Source organism: Amphiprion ocellaris, chromosome 19 (genome assembly GCF_022539595.1).
Source record: "Amphiprion ocellaris isolate individual 3 ecotype Okinawa chromosome 19, ASM2253959v1, whole genome shotgun sequence".
In the NCBI taxonomy this organism is placed as follows: Eukaryota; Metazoa; Chordata; class Actinopteri; family Pomacentridae; genus Amphiprion; species Amphiprion ocellaris.
In genome coordinates, this window is record NC_072784.1 from 21,022,648 (window position 1) to 21,039,002 (window position 16,355).

The 16,355-nt window shown below is 39.2% G+C and overlaps 2 protein-coding genes across 2 annotated transcripts in view; both read left to right on the forward strand.

Moving 5' to 3' along the window:
• LOC111580733 (myosin heavy chain, fast skeletal muscle-like) overlaps positions 1-13,809 on the forward strand; it is a 34,267-nt gene extending 20,458 nt beyond the window's left edge. The window contains exon 41 of the mRNA XM_055005313.1: positions 13,708-13,809. Within this exon, the coding sequence (XP_054861288.1) occupies positions 13,708-13,725 (18 nt within the window). The 3' untranslated portion in view covers positions 13,726-13,809. The remainder of the gene's footprint in view (positions 1-13,707) is intronic.
• Positions 2,355-13,809, forward strand: LOC111580729 (myosin heavy chain, fast skeletal muscle-like). Its single transcript, XM_023288597.3, has 40 exons — positions 2,355-2,504; positions 2,636-2,858; positions 2,987-3,130; positions 3,240-3,396; positions 3,510-3,537; positions 3,626-3,740; positions 3,829-3,921; positions 4,004-4,067; positions 4,153-4,251; positions 4,345-4,448; positions 4,543-4,681; positions 4,799-4,917; positions 5,022-5,171; positions 5,258-5,428; positions 5,514-5,820; positions 6,167-6,243; positions 6,333-6,420; positions 6,524-6,641; positions 6,747-6,870; positions 6,973-7,109; positions 7,246-7,501; positions 7,713-7,955; positions 8,121-8,297; positions 8,383-8,528; positions 8,641-8,731; positions 8,826-9,215; positions 9,740-9,866; positions 9,939-10,057; positions 10,212-10,408; positions 10,534-10,717; positions 10,806-10,971; positions 11,066-11,190; positions 11,308-11,616; positions 11,697-11,900; positions 12,020-12,145; positions 12,262-12,432; positions 12,559-12,663; positions 12,739-12,834; positions 12,924-13,055; positions 13,708-13,809. Exons 2-40 carry the CDS (start codon positions 2,655-2,657, stop codon positions 13,723-13,725), a joined length of 5,820 nt encoding a protein of 1,939 aa, XP_023144365.2. The 5' UTR covers positions 2,355-2,504; positions 2,636-2,654; the 3' UTR covers positions 13,726-13,809.
• Positions 13,810-16,355: the final 2,546 nt, after the last annotated feature.

A 16,355-nucleotide genomic window follows, 5' to 3' on the forward strand; every position in this document is an offset into this window, starting at 1 on the left:
CTTAAGTAAAAAAACAAAACAAAAAGAAACTAAGTGGAAAAAATGGTCCCATACAGGACACAAAGCTCAATCTCCTGAGTGAGTTCTGTGACTTATTCCACCACTTCTCTTCCAGCATCCTCCCACAGCAGTTTTTTAACTGCAAAACTCATAAACGTCTATTGGTATTTATTACTTAAGTGATACCAATGAAAAAGGACACCTTGTGCGTCTAACCAGGGTGCAAGCAGCTTTGGCAAAACGGTGGTATTTGACTTCTCTGAGTAAGAAGGGTGGCCCCTAACACGTCTCCTCTGGCAAGCAGTGCCTTAACTGTCTAAAGTGACTAGTAAAGCCACACCCTTCTAATACATCTTTACATACTCAAAGGTAAAAACATAGGACACGTAGCTATATTTGAAATCTAAAAAGTACATTTTCACCAGTTTAAACATATTGTTTGATCCATGGAAAAGGGAAATTTCAATCATGCTAGTATCATGGCCTTTGCATAGTTTGACTTTAACTGTGCTGTAACATCTTGACCTGAACGATAACATAAGCTGTAAGTAAAACTTCATTTTTCAAAGAGAGTGTTCACACATACAACACAGCAAATGCATAAGCAAACTCAAAGCAACCAAAAAGGTAATGTCAAGTGCAGCAACAACCACAGACTACTGTATTGTTGCTATCATACATGTCAATCAAGCTGTTTAATCCTGTGCATGCAACATACACATCTCAAAATAAACTTGAAAGTCTGTGTCAACAAAAAGAGCCTGAGAGTAAGCAGAGACTTTATCTTCTCCTTGCATCCTGTAGCTTAGGTTGTAACAGCTTTACTTATCAGTTTCATCACTAATCAGTTCTAAGAAAGAGGCTATGGATGTAAATTCTGCCAGTGCTAAAAACAAATGGTGGGAAAGGCAGACTTTTATGTATTTTCAGTTGCAATGACCAATGCCCAAGCCCAAAAGCAGTGTCTTAACACATTAAAAATGGACTTATGATGTATGTATCAGAAAATTGTAACTGATACCAGAAACACGTGTGGAAAGTAAATCTAAGAAATCGCTATAAGCATTGAACACCAAAAAAATGTAAAGCAATCTAATTATCAACATGTTTAGATATGACTGATAAATATATCCTTCACTGTCTGCCACAGTGGGATGATTTCTCCCTCCCTCATTTTATTTTTGACTACAGTAATGCCTTGTGATCTGCTGTTAAGATGGTGAATTATAAGCCACTTCTGTCAGCAGCCATGTATGTAATGCAAGTGGATGCCAGCAACTGTGAACACAGATCACTCTATTGTTTCTTACACTCAAAATTTGCATCTTCATTCTTAACTGCAATAACTAATAAGCAAATAATTTTAAAAAACGATACTTTTTATGTGGTTGTTATTTCTGGTTTTATCTCAGTTGGCAACTCTCCTTATATTACATTTCTAGGGGGCCTACAGCACCCCTCCAACGTTAACAGAAAGAGCATCAGTATCGGATATCTATGACATGTGTTTCCTGCAACTATACACCAGTGACATTCGGATGCTTCTCCAATATTACGACACAGCACTGGCTGTGATATTAAAAATAAATAAAGCGTGTCAACTGAATGCTGATCTTCAAATAAGTCTCTGTTTTTAATAAAAGAAACATTTTCCAATTATTCTATGCACTCTTGCTATGTAGTATTAGGTTAACTGTGAACATAGCAGACATAGTAGCTACTGAGGAATTAATTAATCAAGTGTTAATAATTAAATAATTAATATCAGGAAATACCCTGATGATATAATGATGCTTTTTCAAACATCTGTTAAAAAAAAAAATGCATTCAAACATTTATCGATCATCTCACTAGTATGTATATATTAGAAAACTAAATATTTAAAAATATTTTCTAATTTATTATTTTACAATAAAATCTGTTTACATGTAACTGAGTACTTTCTATTCTTTACTATAAATCTATAGGGTACCTATTAAATTATCTCCGTATTTTTGTTTTTCCACACTTTTGATCCAGCACGTAACTTAATGACAGATCATTTGTATTTACATTTTAACTACAGGAAAACATCATGTGCATGTATAAATAAAGATTGAATGTATAAGTGATGAGCACATCACTGTCGAGCAACAAGATGATGAACACACTGTACTTTACCAAATAGGGCAGCACGCTTGTGCTGAGCATGTACTCTTGAGCATATATAAGCTGCAGTTCTAGACGCTGACTGGAACTGACAGGCATCTGAAACAGGTGAGTGGAGTCAGTTATTTGATGAGAATCATTTTGGTGTATGTATTTCTTACATAAATGCATTTTATTTTTGTTTAATTGATTGTTAAAGTTGAATTAACATCATTATATCAAAAGAACACATTTTATTTTTGTGAGTGAAATATAAAACTGACAATAAAACAGTGATAGTAATTTTATCCATGTCACTTTCTTTTACAGCATCTTGGGGCTACATAAGACATCAGTTTCAGCTGGGATTCAGTGAAGTAGGTGGTTTACTAAAAATTACATATTCATACAAAAATATCTGTCATGTTAATCTGCTGAAAAATATTTCAGTGAGTGATTTTGTGAAATTACCACAGCTATATTATGTGTGAACTTGTCATATTTTCAGTCTCTACTAAGGTGCCAAAATGAGCACAGATGCGGAGATGGAGCAGTATGGCCCGGCAGCCATTTACCTCAGGAAGCCAGAGAAAGAGAGGATTGAGGCTCAAAACACCCCTTTTGATGCCAAAACAGCCTACTTTGTGACTGATCCCGAAGAACTCTATGTCAAGGGTAAACTGGTGAAAAAAGAGGGTGGCAAAGCCACTGTTGAGACAGATGGAGGAAAGGTAGATAAAATTTGGTTTCATTTTACCTTCTTTGGCTTATTTCATCCTGTTTTCAATAGCATGCATCTGCTATGCATTCACATGAAATATTTCCTTGGTGATTTTTAAAAAACATATTTTCAATTCAGACTGTCACTGTAAAAGAGGATGACATCCATCCCAGGAATCCTCCAAAGTTCGATAAGATGGAGGACATGGCCATGATGACCCACCTCAACGAGCCATCTGTGTTGTATAACCTCAAAGAGCGTTTTGCATCATGGATGATCTACGTAAGTTTTACTTCGCCTTAAAGAGTGTCATGTAATACAAATGTAATTCTAATTTAATGAAATTTTTATGAAAATTTTGAAACAACGTTGATGCCCTTCACTATGACAGACCTACTCTGGGTTGTTCTGCGTCGTTGTGAATCCCTACAAGTGGCTTCCTGTGTACGATGCTGTAGTTGTGGCTGGATACAGAGGCAAAAAGAGGATTGAGGCTCCACCCCACATCTTCTCCATCTCTGACAATGCCTATCAGTTCATGCTCACTGGTAAGATCAAAGTTACAAGAGCTAGAAGAAACCAAAACAGAAATTTAAATGTAAGCTTAATAAAGGAACAACAGAAACAAAACTGACATGAAGCATGTATGTTTGTATTTTAGATCGTGAGAACCAGTCTGTCCTGATCACGTGAGTATAACACAAACTTGTATGTTAAACATTCATAAACTTTATGATCATGAAGCTGAACCTTGACAATGTGTCTCTTATTCCCCAGCGGAGAATCTGGTGCTGGAAAGACTGTCAACACCAAGCGTGTCATCCAGTACTTTGCAACAATTGCAGCTCTTGGAGGCTCAAAGAAGGCTGAGCCAACACCTGGCAAGATGCAGGTAAATTTGGTTGTTTAAGATGAAAGATTTTGTCAGAGAAAGGTTTACATTCATGTACAGCTCAAGTAACTCACACCCTCGCTTGCAGGGCTCCCTTGAGGACCAAATCATTGCAGCCAACCCTCTGCTGGAGGCTTATGGTAATGCCAAGACTGTGAGGAATGACAACTCCTCTCGTTTTGTAAGTTAACAAAAAGTATCTTGAGGCTTGTTTTTGTTGCTAAATTACAAAATCTGATTCTATTAATAAAATGACTCTCCAGGGTAAATTCATCAGAATCCACTTTGGCTCTTCTGGAAAGCTAGCTTCAGCTGATATTGAAACATGTAAGTTCCAACCATGGTGAGAGTTTATGTTCATCTGGAATGAAATGTGGTCCCCAGGGTTTTGACCTGAATTTGTTCCTCTTAGATCTGCTGGAGAAGTCTCGTGTCACCTTCCAGTTGTCTGCTGAGAGGAGCTACCATATCTTCTATCAGCTGATGACTGGACACAAGCCTGAGCTCCTGGGTATGTTTCAACATTATTGTGAAGTTCAAATATAAAAGAGTAAAGAAAAAACACCAAACAACAATGCTTTGTTTGTCTATTGTACTCTTATAGAGGCTCTTCTGATCACCACTAACCCCTATGACTATCCAATGATCAGTCAGGGTGAAATCACTGTCAAGAGCATCAATGATGTGGAAGAGTTCATTGCAACAGATGTAAGTCAATAATTTAGTTGGACATATATTTAATATAATACGAGAAAAACTCAAATACTCTTAATTGAAAAATTTTGCTACATTTACATTGCAGACTGCTATTGACATCTTGGGCTTCACCGGTGAGGAGAAGTTGGGCATCTACAAGCTGACCGGTGCTGTGATGCATCATGGCAACATGAAATTCAAGCAAAAGCAGAGAGAGGAGCAGGCTGAGCCTGATGGCACTGAGGGTAATTGATAAAATAATGTAACTGACATTGTACAAGTATCATGACGTGGAAGACAGGTATCAGATTAATGTATCAAAGTATTGGGTATTTAGTGCATATATTCTGTCTTTGCCTCAGTGGCTGATAAAATCGCCTATCTCATGGGCCTGAACTCAGCTGATATGCTGAAAGCTCTGTGCTACCCAAGAGTCAAGGTCGGCAATGAGATGGTCACCAAAGGTCAGACCGTCCCACAGGTAATGAAAATAAAGTTTGATGCCTCAAGTTTGTTTTTGAAATATTAGCATTTTGAATTCAGCATATTATTGTGATTTTTCAATGCTGAAATCTCTTCCTCTAGGTCAACAATGCTGTCAGTGCTCTGTGCAAGTCTGTCTATGAGAAAATGTTCTTGTGGATGGTCATCCGTATCAATGAGATGCTGGACACAAAGCAGCCAAGACAGTTCTTCATTGGGGTGTTGGATATTGCTGGATTTGAGATCTTTGATGTAAGTTAATATTAAAATAAAATTAGCAATGATTATATATAGACACATAATACTCAAATGAATGATTATGTACTTCCATATTGTAGTTTAACAGTCTGGAACAACTGTGCATTAACTTCACCAATGAGAAACTGCAACAGTTCTTCAACCACCACATGTTTGTCCTGGAGCAAGAGGAGTACAAGAAAGAAGGTATTGAATGGGAGTTCATTGACTTCGGTATGGACTTGGCTGCCTGCATTGAGCTTATCGAGAAGGTACGGAACCAAACATTTCTTGATTGATGCTAAAATGGTTGCTTGTGCTGGGAAACTTTTAACATGAATTGTAAATTCTTCTCAGCCATTGGGCATCTTCTCCATCCTTGAAGAGGAGTGCATGTTCCCCAAGGCCTCTGATACAACTTTCAAGAACAAGCTGCATGATCAGCATCTTGGCAAGACCAAGGCCTTTGAGAAGCCAAAGCCTGGAAAGGGCAAAGCTGAGGCTCACTTCTCCTTGGTTCACTATGCTGGTACAGTGGACTACAATATCACTGGCTGGCTGGACAAGAACAAGGACCCACTGAATGATTCAGTTGTTCAGCTCTACCAGAAGTCTTCAAACAAACTGCTGGCCTTCCTATATGCATCCCATGCTGGAGCTGAAGGTAAGAAAAAAGATTGTAGTACATCATTCTAGTAAAGCTACTGTATGGATACTGCAGATAAATGTTCACATTGTGGGAAAGACCACATGGGTTGACTATAAATTTTCTATAAATAGCTAATGTTGTTATTTTCTATTATTGCTACAATATTGCTGGAAATCGGTTAAATTTAATGTGTAAGCCAGAGAGATCAAATGAGTAAGTGCAGTTTATCATGTCACATGAGGTGCAATAAGTTTGTAGTTACAGGTATGAATCTGCATCTGTTACACAAGATTCATGTCTGGTAATAAATTGATTAATGCTCTGTGGCGATGATTCTAATTTTCAATGTTTTGGAAAACAGAGGCTTCTGGTGGTGGTGGCAAGAAGGGTGGTAAGAAGAAGGGTGGCTCCTTCCAGACTGTGTCCGCTCTTTTCAGAGTGTGTAAAGTTTTATATTTTTGGGAAAACAATTGAAAATCTCATATTGAATCCATACTGACCCAGCATCTCATGCTGCCGATCCACAGGAGAACTTGGGCAAACTCATGACCAACTTGAGGAGCACCCATCCTCACTTTGTGCGTTGCTTGATTCCCAATGAATCAAAGACTCCAGGTAAGAAGGCCACAGTCTTACTATTTACACAAAATACTACACTGTGATACAAAAAAGCACAAAAAGAAATATTACACTTTATGTGAAATTTTCTATTTCTCAGGCCTTATGGAAAACCATTTGGTCATCCACCAGCTGAGGTGTAATGGTGTGCTGGAGGGCATCAGAATCTGCAGAAAGGGCTTCCCCAGCAGAATCCTCTACGGTGACTTCAAGCAGAGGTGACAAAACTTTTCTGGACAAACAAATCATGATGATTTAAAATGTACTGTGATGTTCAACACCAGGAAATATGGAAGAAAATATAACATAATTTTATCTTACAGATACAAAGTATTGAATGCCAGTGTCATCCCTGAGGGACAGTTCATTGACAACAAGAAAGCTGCAGAGAAACTGTTGGGCTCCATTGATGTGGACCACACTCAGTACAAGTTTGGACACACTAAGGTAAATATCTTACATGAACAGTATTGAAATTGGTTATAATTACAGTATATCCAGTTGTATCTATGTGTACAGACAATTGAGTCTGCTGATTTGACACCATAGGTGTTCTTCAAAGCTGGTCTGCTGGGTACCCTTGAGGAGATGAGAGATGAGAAACTGGCTTCCCTGGTGACCATGACTCAGGCTCTCTGCAGAGGATATGTCATGAGGAAGGAGTTTGTAAAGATGATGGAGAGGAGGTAGGATTATCATACAACATACAGAAATGTCAGCAATATCAGTACATACTCTCTGTGCTCTTTTGTTTCTTTGTGCACCTGCAAGCCCTGTGCTATTGTATATATAACACAGATCAACTTAATTCAAATTTTTTAGGGAATCGATCTTCACCATCCAGTACAACATCCGCTCATTCATGAATGTGAAGAACTGGCCATGGATGTCTCTGTACTTCAAGATCAAGCCTCTTCTGAAGAGTGCTGAGACTGAGAAGGAGTTGCAGCAGATGAAGGAGAACTATGGGAAGATGCAGACAGACCTGGCTACTGCTTTAGCCAAGAAGAAGGAGCTGGAGGAGAAGATGGTTTCCCTGCTGCAGGAGAAGAATGACCTGCAACTCCAAGTGGCTTCAGTAAGTGACATGGAAAATATGTGTGATGTTCACTTTGCTGAAAAATTAACTGTATATTCATGTGATTGTTCATAGTCAGATGTTTACTATCCTTTTTTGCTGTTCTATACAAATTACTATTAATGTTGTAATTACACATAAACAATACACTGACTACAATTTTTAAACATATTTCAGTCAAAGTAATACCACACATATGTTCTTTCTGTAGGAAACTGAAAACCTCTCTGATGCTGAGGAAAGGTGTGAGGGGCTCATTAAGAGCAAGATCCAGCTCGAGGCCAAACTCAAAGAGACAACTGAGAGACTGGAGGATGAAGAGGAAATCAATGCTGAGCTGACTGCCAAGAAGAGGAAGTTGGAGGATGAATGCTCTGAGCTGAAGAAGGACATTGATGACTTGGAGCTCACCTTGGCCAAAGTGGAGAAGGAGAAACATGCCACAGAAAACAAGGTTCATTTCATTTTGACATTGTTTTACATAGCATAGAAATATATATATACATAATCATACACACTGTTATACTCTTTAAATGAATTTAATGACTGAGATGGATATTAAACTCTTTTATTTAACATAAAGCTTAAGAGATAAGTTAAACTTTGCACTTAATTCTAGGTGAAAAACCTGACAGAAGAGATGGCCTCTCAAGATGAAGCCATTGCCAAGCTGACCAAGGAGAAGAAAGCCCTCCAAGAGGCCCATCAGCAGACACTGGATGACCTCCAGGCAGAGGAAGACAAAGTCAACACTCTGACCAAGGCCAAGACAAAGCTGGAACAGCAAGTGGACGATGTAAGTTTATATACTGAAGGTACTGAAGTACAGTGAAATTTTAAGTTGGTTCCGCTGTACAAACTCAAAGTGCCTTATTTTATAGCTTGAGGGCTCACTGGAGCAGGAAAAGAAGCTCCGCATGGACCTTGAGAGAGCCAAGAGGAAGCTTGAAGGAGATCTGAAACTGGCCCAGGAATCCATAATGGATCTGGAGAATGACAAGCAGCAGTCTGAGGAGAAACTCAAGAAGTAAGTGACAAAATTTAGATATCAATATTCCTGCATTCATACATAGAAGTGCATTATGCCTGTCAGAATGGGACTGTGTTAGGCCTAATTGTTTTTTGTTCTCCACATCAAGGAAGGACTTTGAGACCAGCCAGCTCCTCAGCAAGATTGAGGATGAACAGTCCCTTGGTGCTCAGCTTCAGAAGAAGATCAAGGAACTCCAGGTATCATTATTTTACCTCTATACAAATATCTCACATTCTAAAACAGCATGTTTAAGTCACTAAATCTTCTTGATGGAACCATCATCAACTCTAGGCTCGCATTGAGGAGCTGGAGGAGGAGATTGAGGCTGAGAGGGCTGCTCGAGCTAAGGTAGAGAAGCAGAGAGCTGATCTCTCCAGGGAGCTTGAGGAGATCAGTGAGAGGCTTGAGGAGGCTGGTGGAGCAACAGCTGCTCAGATTGAGATGAACAAGAAGCGTGAGGCTGAGTTCCAGAAGTTGCGTCGTGACCTTGAAGAGTCAACCCTGCAGCACGAATCTACTGCAGCAGCTCTCCGCAAGAAGCAGGCTGACAGCGTTGCAGAGCTGGGAGAGCAGATCGACAACCTCCAGCGTGTCAAGCAGAAGCTGGAGAAGGAGAAGAGCGAGTACAAGATGGAGATTGATGACCTCTCCAGCAACATGGAGGCTGTTGCCAAAGCAAAGGTAAGAGATCATAAAGGTTGTAACACAGAGATGCTACTTTCTCCTAAGTTGGAAGAGTTTGGCCACAATGCCAATATTACCACATAGACCCAGACCATTCATTGAGGCTTGGTACCAAACTAAGGAATTTTCATTGCATACTGAAGAACATGTCGCAAATATTCCAGGAAAAATACACATGCTGTTGTATCTGTAGGTCGTACAATGACATAGAATATTCCAATAGAGGTCAATGACACAAATCATGTGGCAATACTTTACATCAAGAGGAAACTTAAGCAAAATTTGCAGAAAATAAACAAATCACATTTTGAAACACTTTGAAGTACTGTCAACTGATGAAGCTTGTGAAACTTTTTCAAATTTTACAGCACAATGGGTATTGCTTAACAGTGAATTAACTTCTAACTCTAAACATCTTCTTTCAGACACTGAGATTGATGTGTTTAGTTTTGATGCCTCTTAGTAAACCCAAATATTTATTTCTGACATGACTTTTGATAAACTTGTTTTTGTTGTCATAGAGCAACTTGGAAAAAATGTGCAGAACTCTTGAGGACCAGCTGAGTGAGCTCAAAGCCAAAAATGATGAGAATGTTCGTCAACTGAATGACATCAATGCACAAAAGGCAAGACTTCAGACAGAGAATGGTAAGTGACTTACAATAATAGGCAATTTGTGGGTGATTAAATCCAGGATTAATACTTTTATGTTCAATGCAGGTGAGTTTTCTCGCCAGGTTGAGGAGAAGGAAGCTCTTGTTTCCCAGCTGACCAGAGGCAAGCAGGCCTTCACCCAGCAGATTGAGGAGCTCAAGAGGCACATTGAGGAAGAAGTGAAGGTATATACTTCAAAACAAATTAGCAATATCTGTCAAAATGAAACAAATGCTTTGTTCCAAGAGACCTCAGGGGTAAAGACAATGACCATAAATAGCAACATCACCTGGTTGTGTCTTTTTTTTTACATTTCATCCATCTAATGTTGTCTTTTAGGCAAAGAATGCCCTGGCCCATGCTGTTCAGTCAGCTCGCCATGACTGTGATCTGCTCAGAGAGCAGTTTGAGGAGGAGCAGGAGGCCAAGGCTGAGCTGCAGAGAGGAATGTCCAAGGCCAACAGTGAGGTGGCTCAGTGGAGAAGCAAATATGAGACTGATGCTATCCAGCGCACTGAGGAGCTGGAGGAGGCCAAGTAAATAAAACCCCTTTCCTTTCCATATCAGAAAAATCACCAGTTAAATCTGTTTGTTTAATATTTATCTTGTTTATTGTGAAAGTATGTACATATGAGCAAAGATAACTCTTTGCTCACCACAGGAAAAAGCTTGCCCAGCGCCTGCAGGAGGCTGAGGAATCCATTGAGGCTGTGAACTCCAAGTGTGCCTCTTTGGAGAAGACCAAGCAGAGGCTGCAGGGTGAGGTGGAGGACCTCATGATTGATGTGGAGAGAGCTAACGCTCTGGCTGCCAACCTTGACAAGAAGCAGAGGAACTTTGATAAGGTCAGTGCTTGCATTAAAAAACAAAACCAGGTTCAACACAAGACTTCACCAATCCCAGACAAAATATTCTACTTCTTTGTGTTTCTAGGTCCTGGCAGAATGGAAGCAGAAGTATGAGGAGGGCCAGGCAGAACTGGAGGGAGCACAGAAGGAGGCTCGTTCTCTCAGCACTGAGTTGTTCAAGATGAAGAACTCCTATGAGGAGGCTCTGGATCAGCTGGAAACCATGAAGAGAGAGAACAAGAACCTACAACGTATGCTTCCACACCATTCTGACATATATGAATTAATATAAATCAAGACAAGTCAACAACCTATTTGTGTTATTTTTATTTTTTTCAACTTCAGAGGAGATCTCAGATCTGACTGAGCAGATTGGTGAGACTGGAAAGAGCATCCATGAGCTGGAAAAAGCCAAGAAGACTGTTGAGACTGAGAAATCTGAAATCCAGTCTGCACTGGAGGAGGCTGAGGTAACACACTTTCAAAATGCCAAAAATTTCACTGCATTAAATCAAGTCAGTCCTTGCCAGGACCATATAGAATTTTGTATGATGACTTTTAATACCAGTTGTTTAAAACATTCAAAGGGCACTCTGGAGCATGAGGAGGCCAAGATTCTCCGTGTTCAGCTTGAGCTGAACCAGGTCAAAGGTGAGGTCGACAGGAAGCTGGCAGAGAAGGATGAGGAGATGGAACAGATCAAGAGGAACAGCCAGAGGGTGATAGACTCCATGCAGAGCAATCTTGATGCTGAGGTCAGGAGCAGGAATGATGCCCTGAGAGTCAAGAAGAAGATGGAGGGAGACCTGAATGAGATGGAGATTCAGCTGAGCCATGCCAACAGGCAGGCTGCTGAGTCCCAGAAACAACTGAGGAACGTCCAGGGACAGCTCAAGGTAAGTTTTCTGTGACTGGTGGATTAAAAACAAACAATTTGAGAATAATGAAAATTAACGTAAACTCCTCTTTTTTTCAGGATGCTCAACTGCACCTTGATGATGCCGTCAGAGGACAGGAAGACATGAAGGAGCAGGTTGCCATGGTGGAGCGCAGGAATGGTCTGATGGTGGCTGAGATTGAAGAGCTGAGAGCCGCTCTGGAGCAGACCGAGAGAGGACGCAAAGTGGCTGAGCAGGAGTTGGTTGATGCTAGTGAGCGTGTCGGCCTGCTTCACTCTCAGGTTGGCTTTTTTGATTTGATTTGATTTTTTTGATTCACAAGAAATAGTTTTTTCAACGAAATTATATATACTATTTTAAACTTATAATTTATACTATATGACTTTCCTTGAACATTCAGAACACCAGCCTTCTGAACACCAAGAAGAAGCTGGAGTCTGACTTTGTCCAAGTCCAGAGTGAGGTGGATGATGCTGTTCAGGAAGCAAGAAATGCTGAGGAGAAAGCCAAAAAGGCTATCACTGATGTGAGATTATGTCTATAACTCTTCTATGTATTCATCTTTTTGGCTATTTCCATACAGTGACAATGTCACGTCTATTATAGATTGTGAATTACATAGAAAACATTAAATCATTTCAGGCTGCCATGATGGCTGAGGAGCTGAAGAAGGAGCAGGACACCAGCGCTCACCTGGAGAGGATGAAGAAGAACCTGGAGGTCACAGTCAAGGACCTGCAGCACCGTCTGGATGAGGCTGAGAACCTGGCCATGAAGGGTGGCAAGAAGCAGCTCCAGAAACTGGAGTCCAGGGTATAAGCTGTACATAAATTCTAAAAGACACAAAAATAAGACTAAGTGTACCTCATAAACCCTGCCTTTCATTCTTAGTACTCAAATCCTTGTACAAAACTTGAATTATTTATCATCAATTAACAGGTTCGTGAGCTTGAGGCTGAAGTTGAAGCTGAGCAGAGACGTGGAGCTGATGCTGTCAAAGGAGTGCGCAAATATGAGAGGAAAGTGAAGGAGCTGACCTACCAGGTAACTGTAATTTCATTACAAACTAACAGAATTATTCCTTGATACCTTTTCAGTAACAATTATCTATCTGTCCAGACTGAGGAGGACAAGAAGAACGTGAACAGACTTCAGGATCTAGTGGACAAGCTGCAGCTGAAAGTCAAGGCTTACAAGAGACAGTCTGAGGAGGCCGTAAGTTAAACACTTTATGTTACACATCATTTTTAGTGAATTCAATCTTGCCTTGCAACTCTGTCGCTATAACCCTGCATCCTTCACAGGAGGAACAGGCCAACACTCACATGTCCAGGCTCAGAAAGGTTCAGCATGAGCTGGAGGAAGCTCAGGAGCGTGCTGACATTGCTGAGTCCCAGGTCAACAAGCTGAGAGCCAAGAGCCGTGATGTTGGAAAGGTAAAAGTTTTGTTCAGTTGGTTGACGATGACAACATTACAATTGCACAAGAATACTTATACTGATGGCCAAAATGACTCAAGCCAGACTAATATGTTATACTAATATTGTTATGATTCACTAAATTAAACTGACCTGGAGCAATTGGTTTTTATTATTTTTATTGTTATTATTATTATTAGTAGTAGTAGTACTGGTATTATTAAGAATCGGGCTATGCAATCTGATACAGTCTGGCTGACTCAGCTGCAACCACTAACAAGTTGCTGTTCAAGATTATGTTAGGACTTAACAGTGAGTCAGTGGCACTTGTAACAGTGAGACATTCACTGTTGTGGAATGACAATTGGCTTAATATAAGCTGAAAACCATTGTAGGCATTCAAGTACTCTCCTGCGGCTACTTGTTGGCTGGAGTGCTCAATGCTCTGAGACTCCAGCAATGTGACAGTCAAAATAAATGAATACGAATCTTAATAGCACTCTAAATTTATGACTAGTACTTCTTGCCAACAGAGCTCATTTGCAAACACAGCCTGACTGATTTATTTAAAATAAGAAAGGTCTCACAGGCTAGTGATAGTAATAATGTTGCTTTGTAATTTGGAGAACAAACATCACTAACAATTTTATTTTTCCATTCTTTGTTTCAGTCTGATGCTGCAGAGTAGGAGACGACATCTGAGCAACAGAGTTCATAAAATATGAAAATCTGTTGTGATGCATACGTATTAAATAAAGAACTCTTGATTGTACTGTCGCTTTATTTCTTTTTTCCTTCCCAAGACAAGTTCAGTGTATTGAACTAGCACACTCTAACTGAAACAACTGAAGAACCAGATTTAAGGGTTCTTGATATCATTGAAGCCATCTGTTTAAAAATTTCACATAGGATCGTTCACTGAGACACGAAACTAGTTTTGACTTGGCTTTTATTGCACAACAGCCTGACAACCATTTCAGTCTTCCTTTACATCTTGCCATCTTTGAAGTGCACATAATATAAGAAAATTCTTTTATGACTGCTTTATTTAGTTACATGGTATAACTAGGGTGACCGCCATAATAGAAAATCCCAATGTGAAGGACATGGATGTAACTATACACTATATACTGTAGGCTGTGCAACCAGGAAGGATTAATTATCAGCAGTTAAAGGGGCTCTTGCATTTGTGGTGCCACAGGAAACACAGGTGTTGTTGGACCTTGGAACAGATGCTATTTATGTGAATACTGGACACTAACTGATTGTCCATCTGTGTGCCAAGATATTTTAAGGAGCTGGCCATTGTTGTACTAGCAGACAACTGCAGGGGAGTGGCCACCAAGACATTTGACGTAAAGAGAGTTTCCTTTGTTTAGCAAGACACTGGAAGTATCATATGGCAGACTCAAGCTTTGTCCCTCTTTGTAAGATAGATGTCAGTATGTCTTTATTGAAAGCTGGACTGATTTAGCATGCTGTAGTTATATCCTTGAACTGTAAAGAAAGTAATTACAGCAGTGTTATTTCATGCGTCATTCAAAGCACATTTGTCACGGAATTTTCGTTGACGCTGCTTACATTTATAGCCACCTGATTCAAGTGTCTACAATGAGTCAAGTACTGTTTACTTCACAAGGGTTTCAAAAACCATTGTGCTTCTGTACTATAATAACAAATACAAATATCAGGAACACAAATCAAAAGACAAAATAGGCTTATTTTAGCATGCTAATTAGAATTCGCTTGTCAGTAAACGTGCAAAAATATTTTCAAGCATATACAGTAAGCTTTACAGTTAGGCTCACCTCTTTCACCTTTCGTTTTCCTTCTTGTGTTTCCTTATCAAAAATTACTAAATTGAACGATAGACTGTTGAGTTAGGTTGTCAGTTGTATAACACCTCAAATCTCAGTCGTACAAAGTGAGCACAATGGAGATCTTGCCCTGTTCTGTCAATATCTTTTATTCTGAAAGCATATAACAAGGAAAACTAAAACACAAGAGGGAAAAGAGAGTGAGAGTCTAAACCGCACCACGTTTGGTTCTCTCTGTGTCACACTACCCTGTCGCAGAACAATTTGGCACTCTTTTAAACCTTCTCAGGCTCCTCCTTGCCAGACATGTTTGACATTGTTATCTCAGTTTAAGGGCCTGGGGAGGGGGTTCATCTATAAGAATCTACAGACACAAGGCCATACAGAGGAGAAGGTCAGTCGGGACAGTCTGTCCTCACTTGTGCCATTCTTCACCTTCTAAAAAAGACTTTGTTCTACATAGTTGTATTATAACCTAAATATGTAAGTTTAAACTAAAGCATGCAATTTACAATTAATGCCAATTAATACTAATACCACATGAATTAATGAAAGATAAGTTTAAGCTTTTACTCACTACAATAAAATTTAAAAAAAAACTCAAATGCTAACATGTACCCTGAAAATGCATGTAGATCAATTTGAGTGTATTCAGAAAAAAAATTTCTGTGTCAAAAGTACAATTAGCATTTCAAAATATTTAAACAGAACTTATCAACCCTAATCTACCCTATATTTTTAATCGTGTAATTATAGTTTATTGTAGTTTTTGAAGATATCACCACGAAGCACCATGTCATCAAATTTATGATAGATGTTTCCTTTTAGACAAATATAAATAACTGTAATGACAAATATAAGTTGGAATTTCCCCGTTAAAGGTGACTTCTGAAGAGGTTTAATCCAATTTGCAACAGCTGTTGCACTGTGTCACCAGAGATGAGACACAATGGACTTGTGTATTCAAATTAGTACAGCGTATACATACCATTTGTAATAAAGCTCCAGCTATAGATAGAAATTAACTATATATGTATATATATATATATATATATATATATAGAGATATATATATAAAAATAAATATATATGTATATATATATATATATATATATATATATATATGTATAGAGAGAGAGAGAGAGAGAGAGAGAGAGCGAGAGAGATGAAAGGACAGATTCTACTTGCATATGATACATGTAGGTGGACAAACAGTTTTTAACCAAAACAACATATTGAAATTATCACCCTCTGTTGTACAAATATAACGTGTCATGTATTTAAGCATACCAGGGCTTCACTCAAACAAGTTGACAAAAAAAACGACCAAGACCTTCGACCTTCTTTGAATAGCATTATAGACACATGCTTTTCAGGCTGACTGAAAAAACTGAAGCCTTTTGACCTTACTTGAATAGCATGTGTGCAACACATGTTTGCACAATAGCCCATCTACCTATTGAGGTCACATGGTTGACATTCCTCAAGGTCATCTTTTTTT

Bases quoted from the DNA above. Each gene is read 5' to 3' on its own strand.
- LOC111580729 (XM_023288597.3), top strand. From the start codon at position 2,655: ATGAGCACAGATGCGGAGATGGAGCAGTATGGCCCGGCAGCCATTTAC. The intron at 9,867-9,938 runs GTAAGTGACTTA...TGTTCAATGCAG, and splicing joins AAGACTTCAGACAGAGAATG to GTGAGTTTTCTCGCCAGGTT. The intron at 12,835-12,923 runs GTAAGTTAAACA...CATCCTTCACAG, and splicing joins AGAGACAGTCTGAGGAGGCC to GAGGAACAGGCCAACACTCA.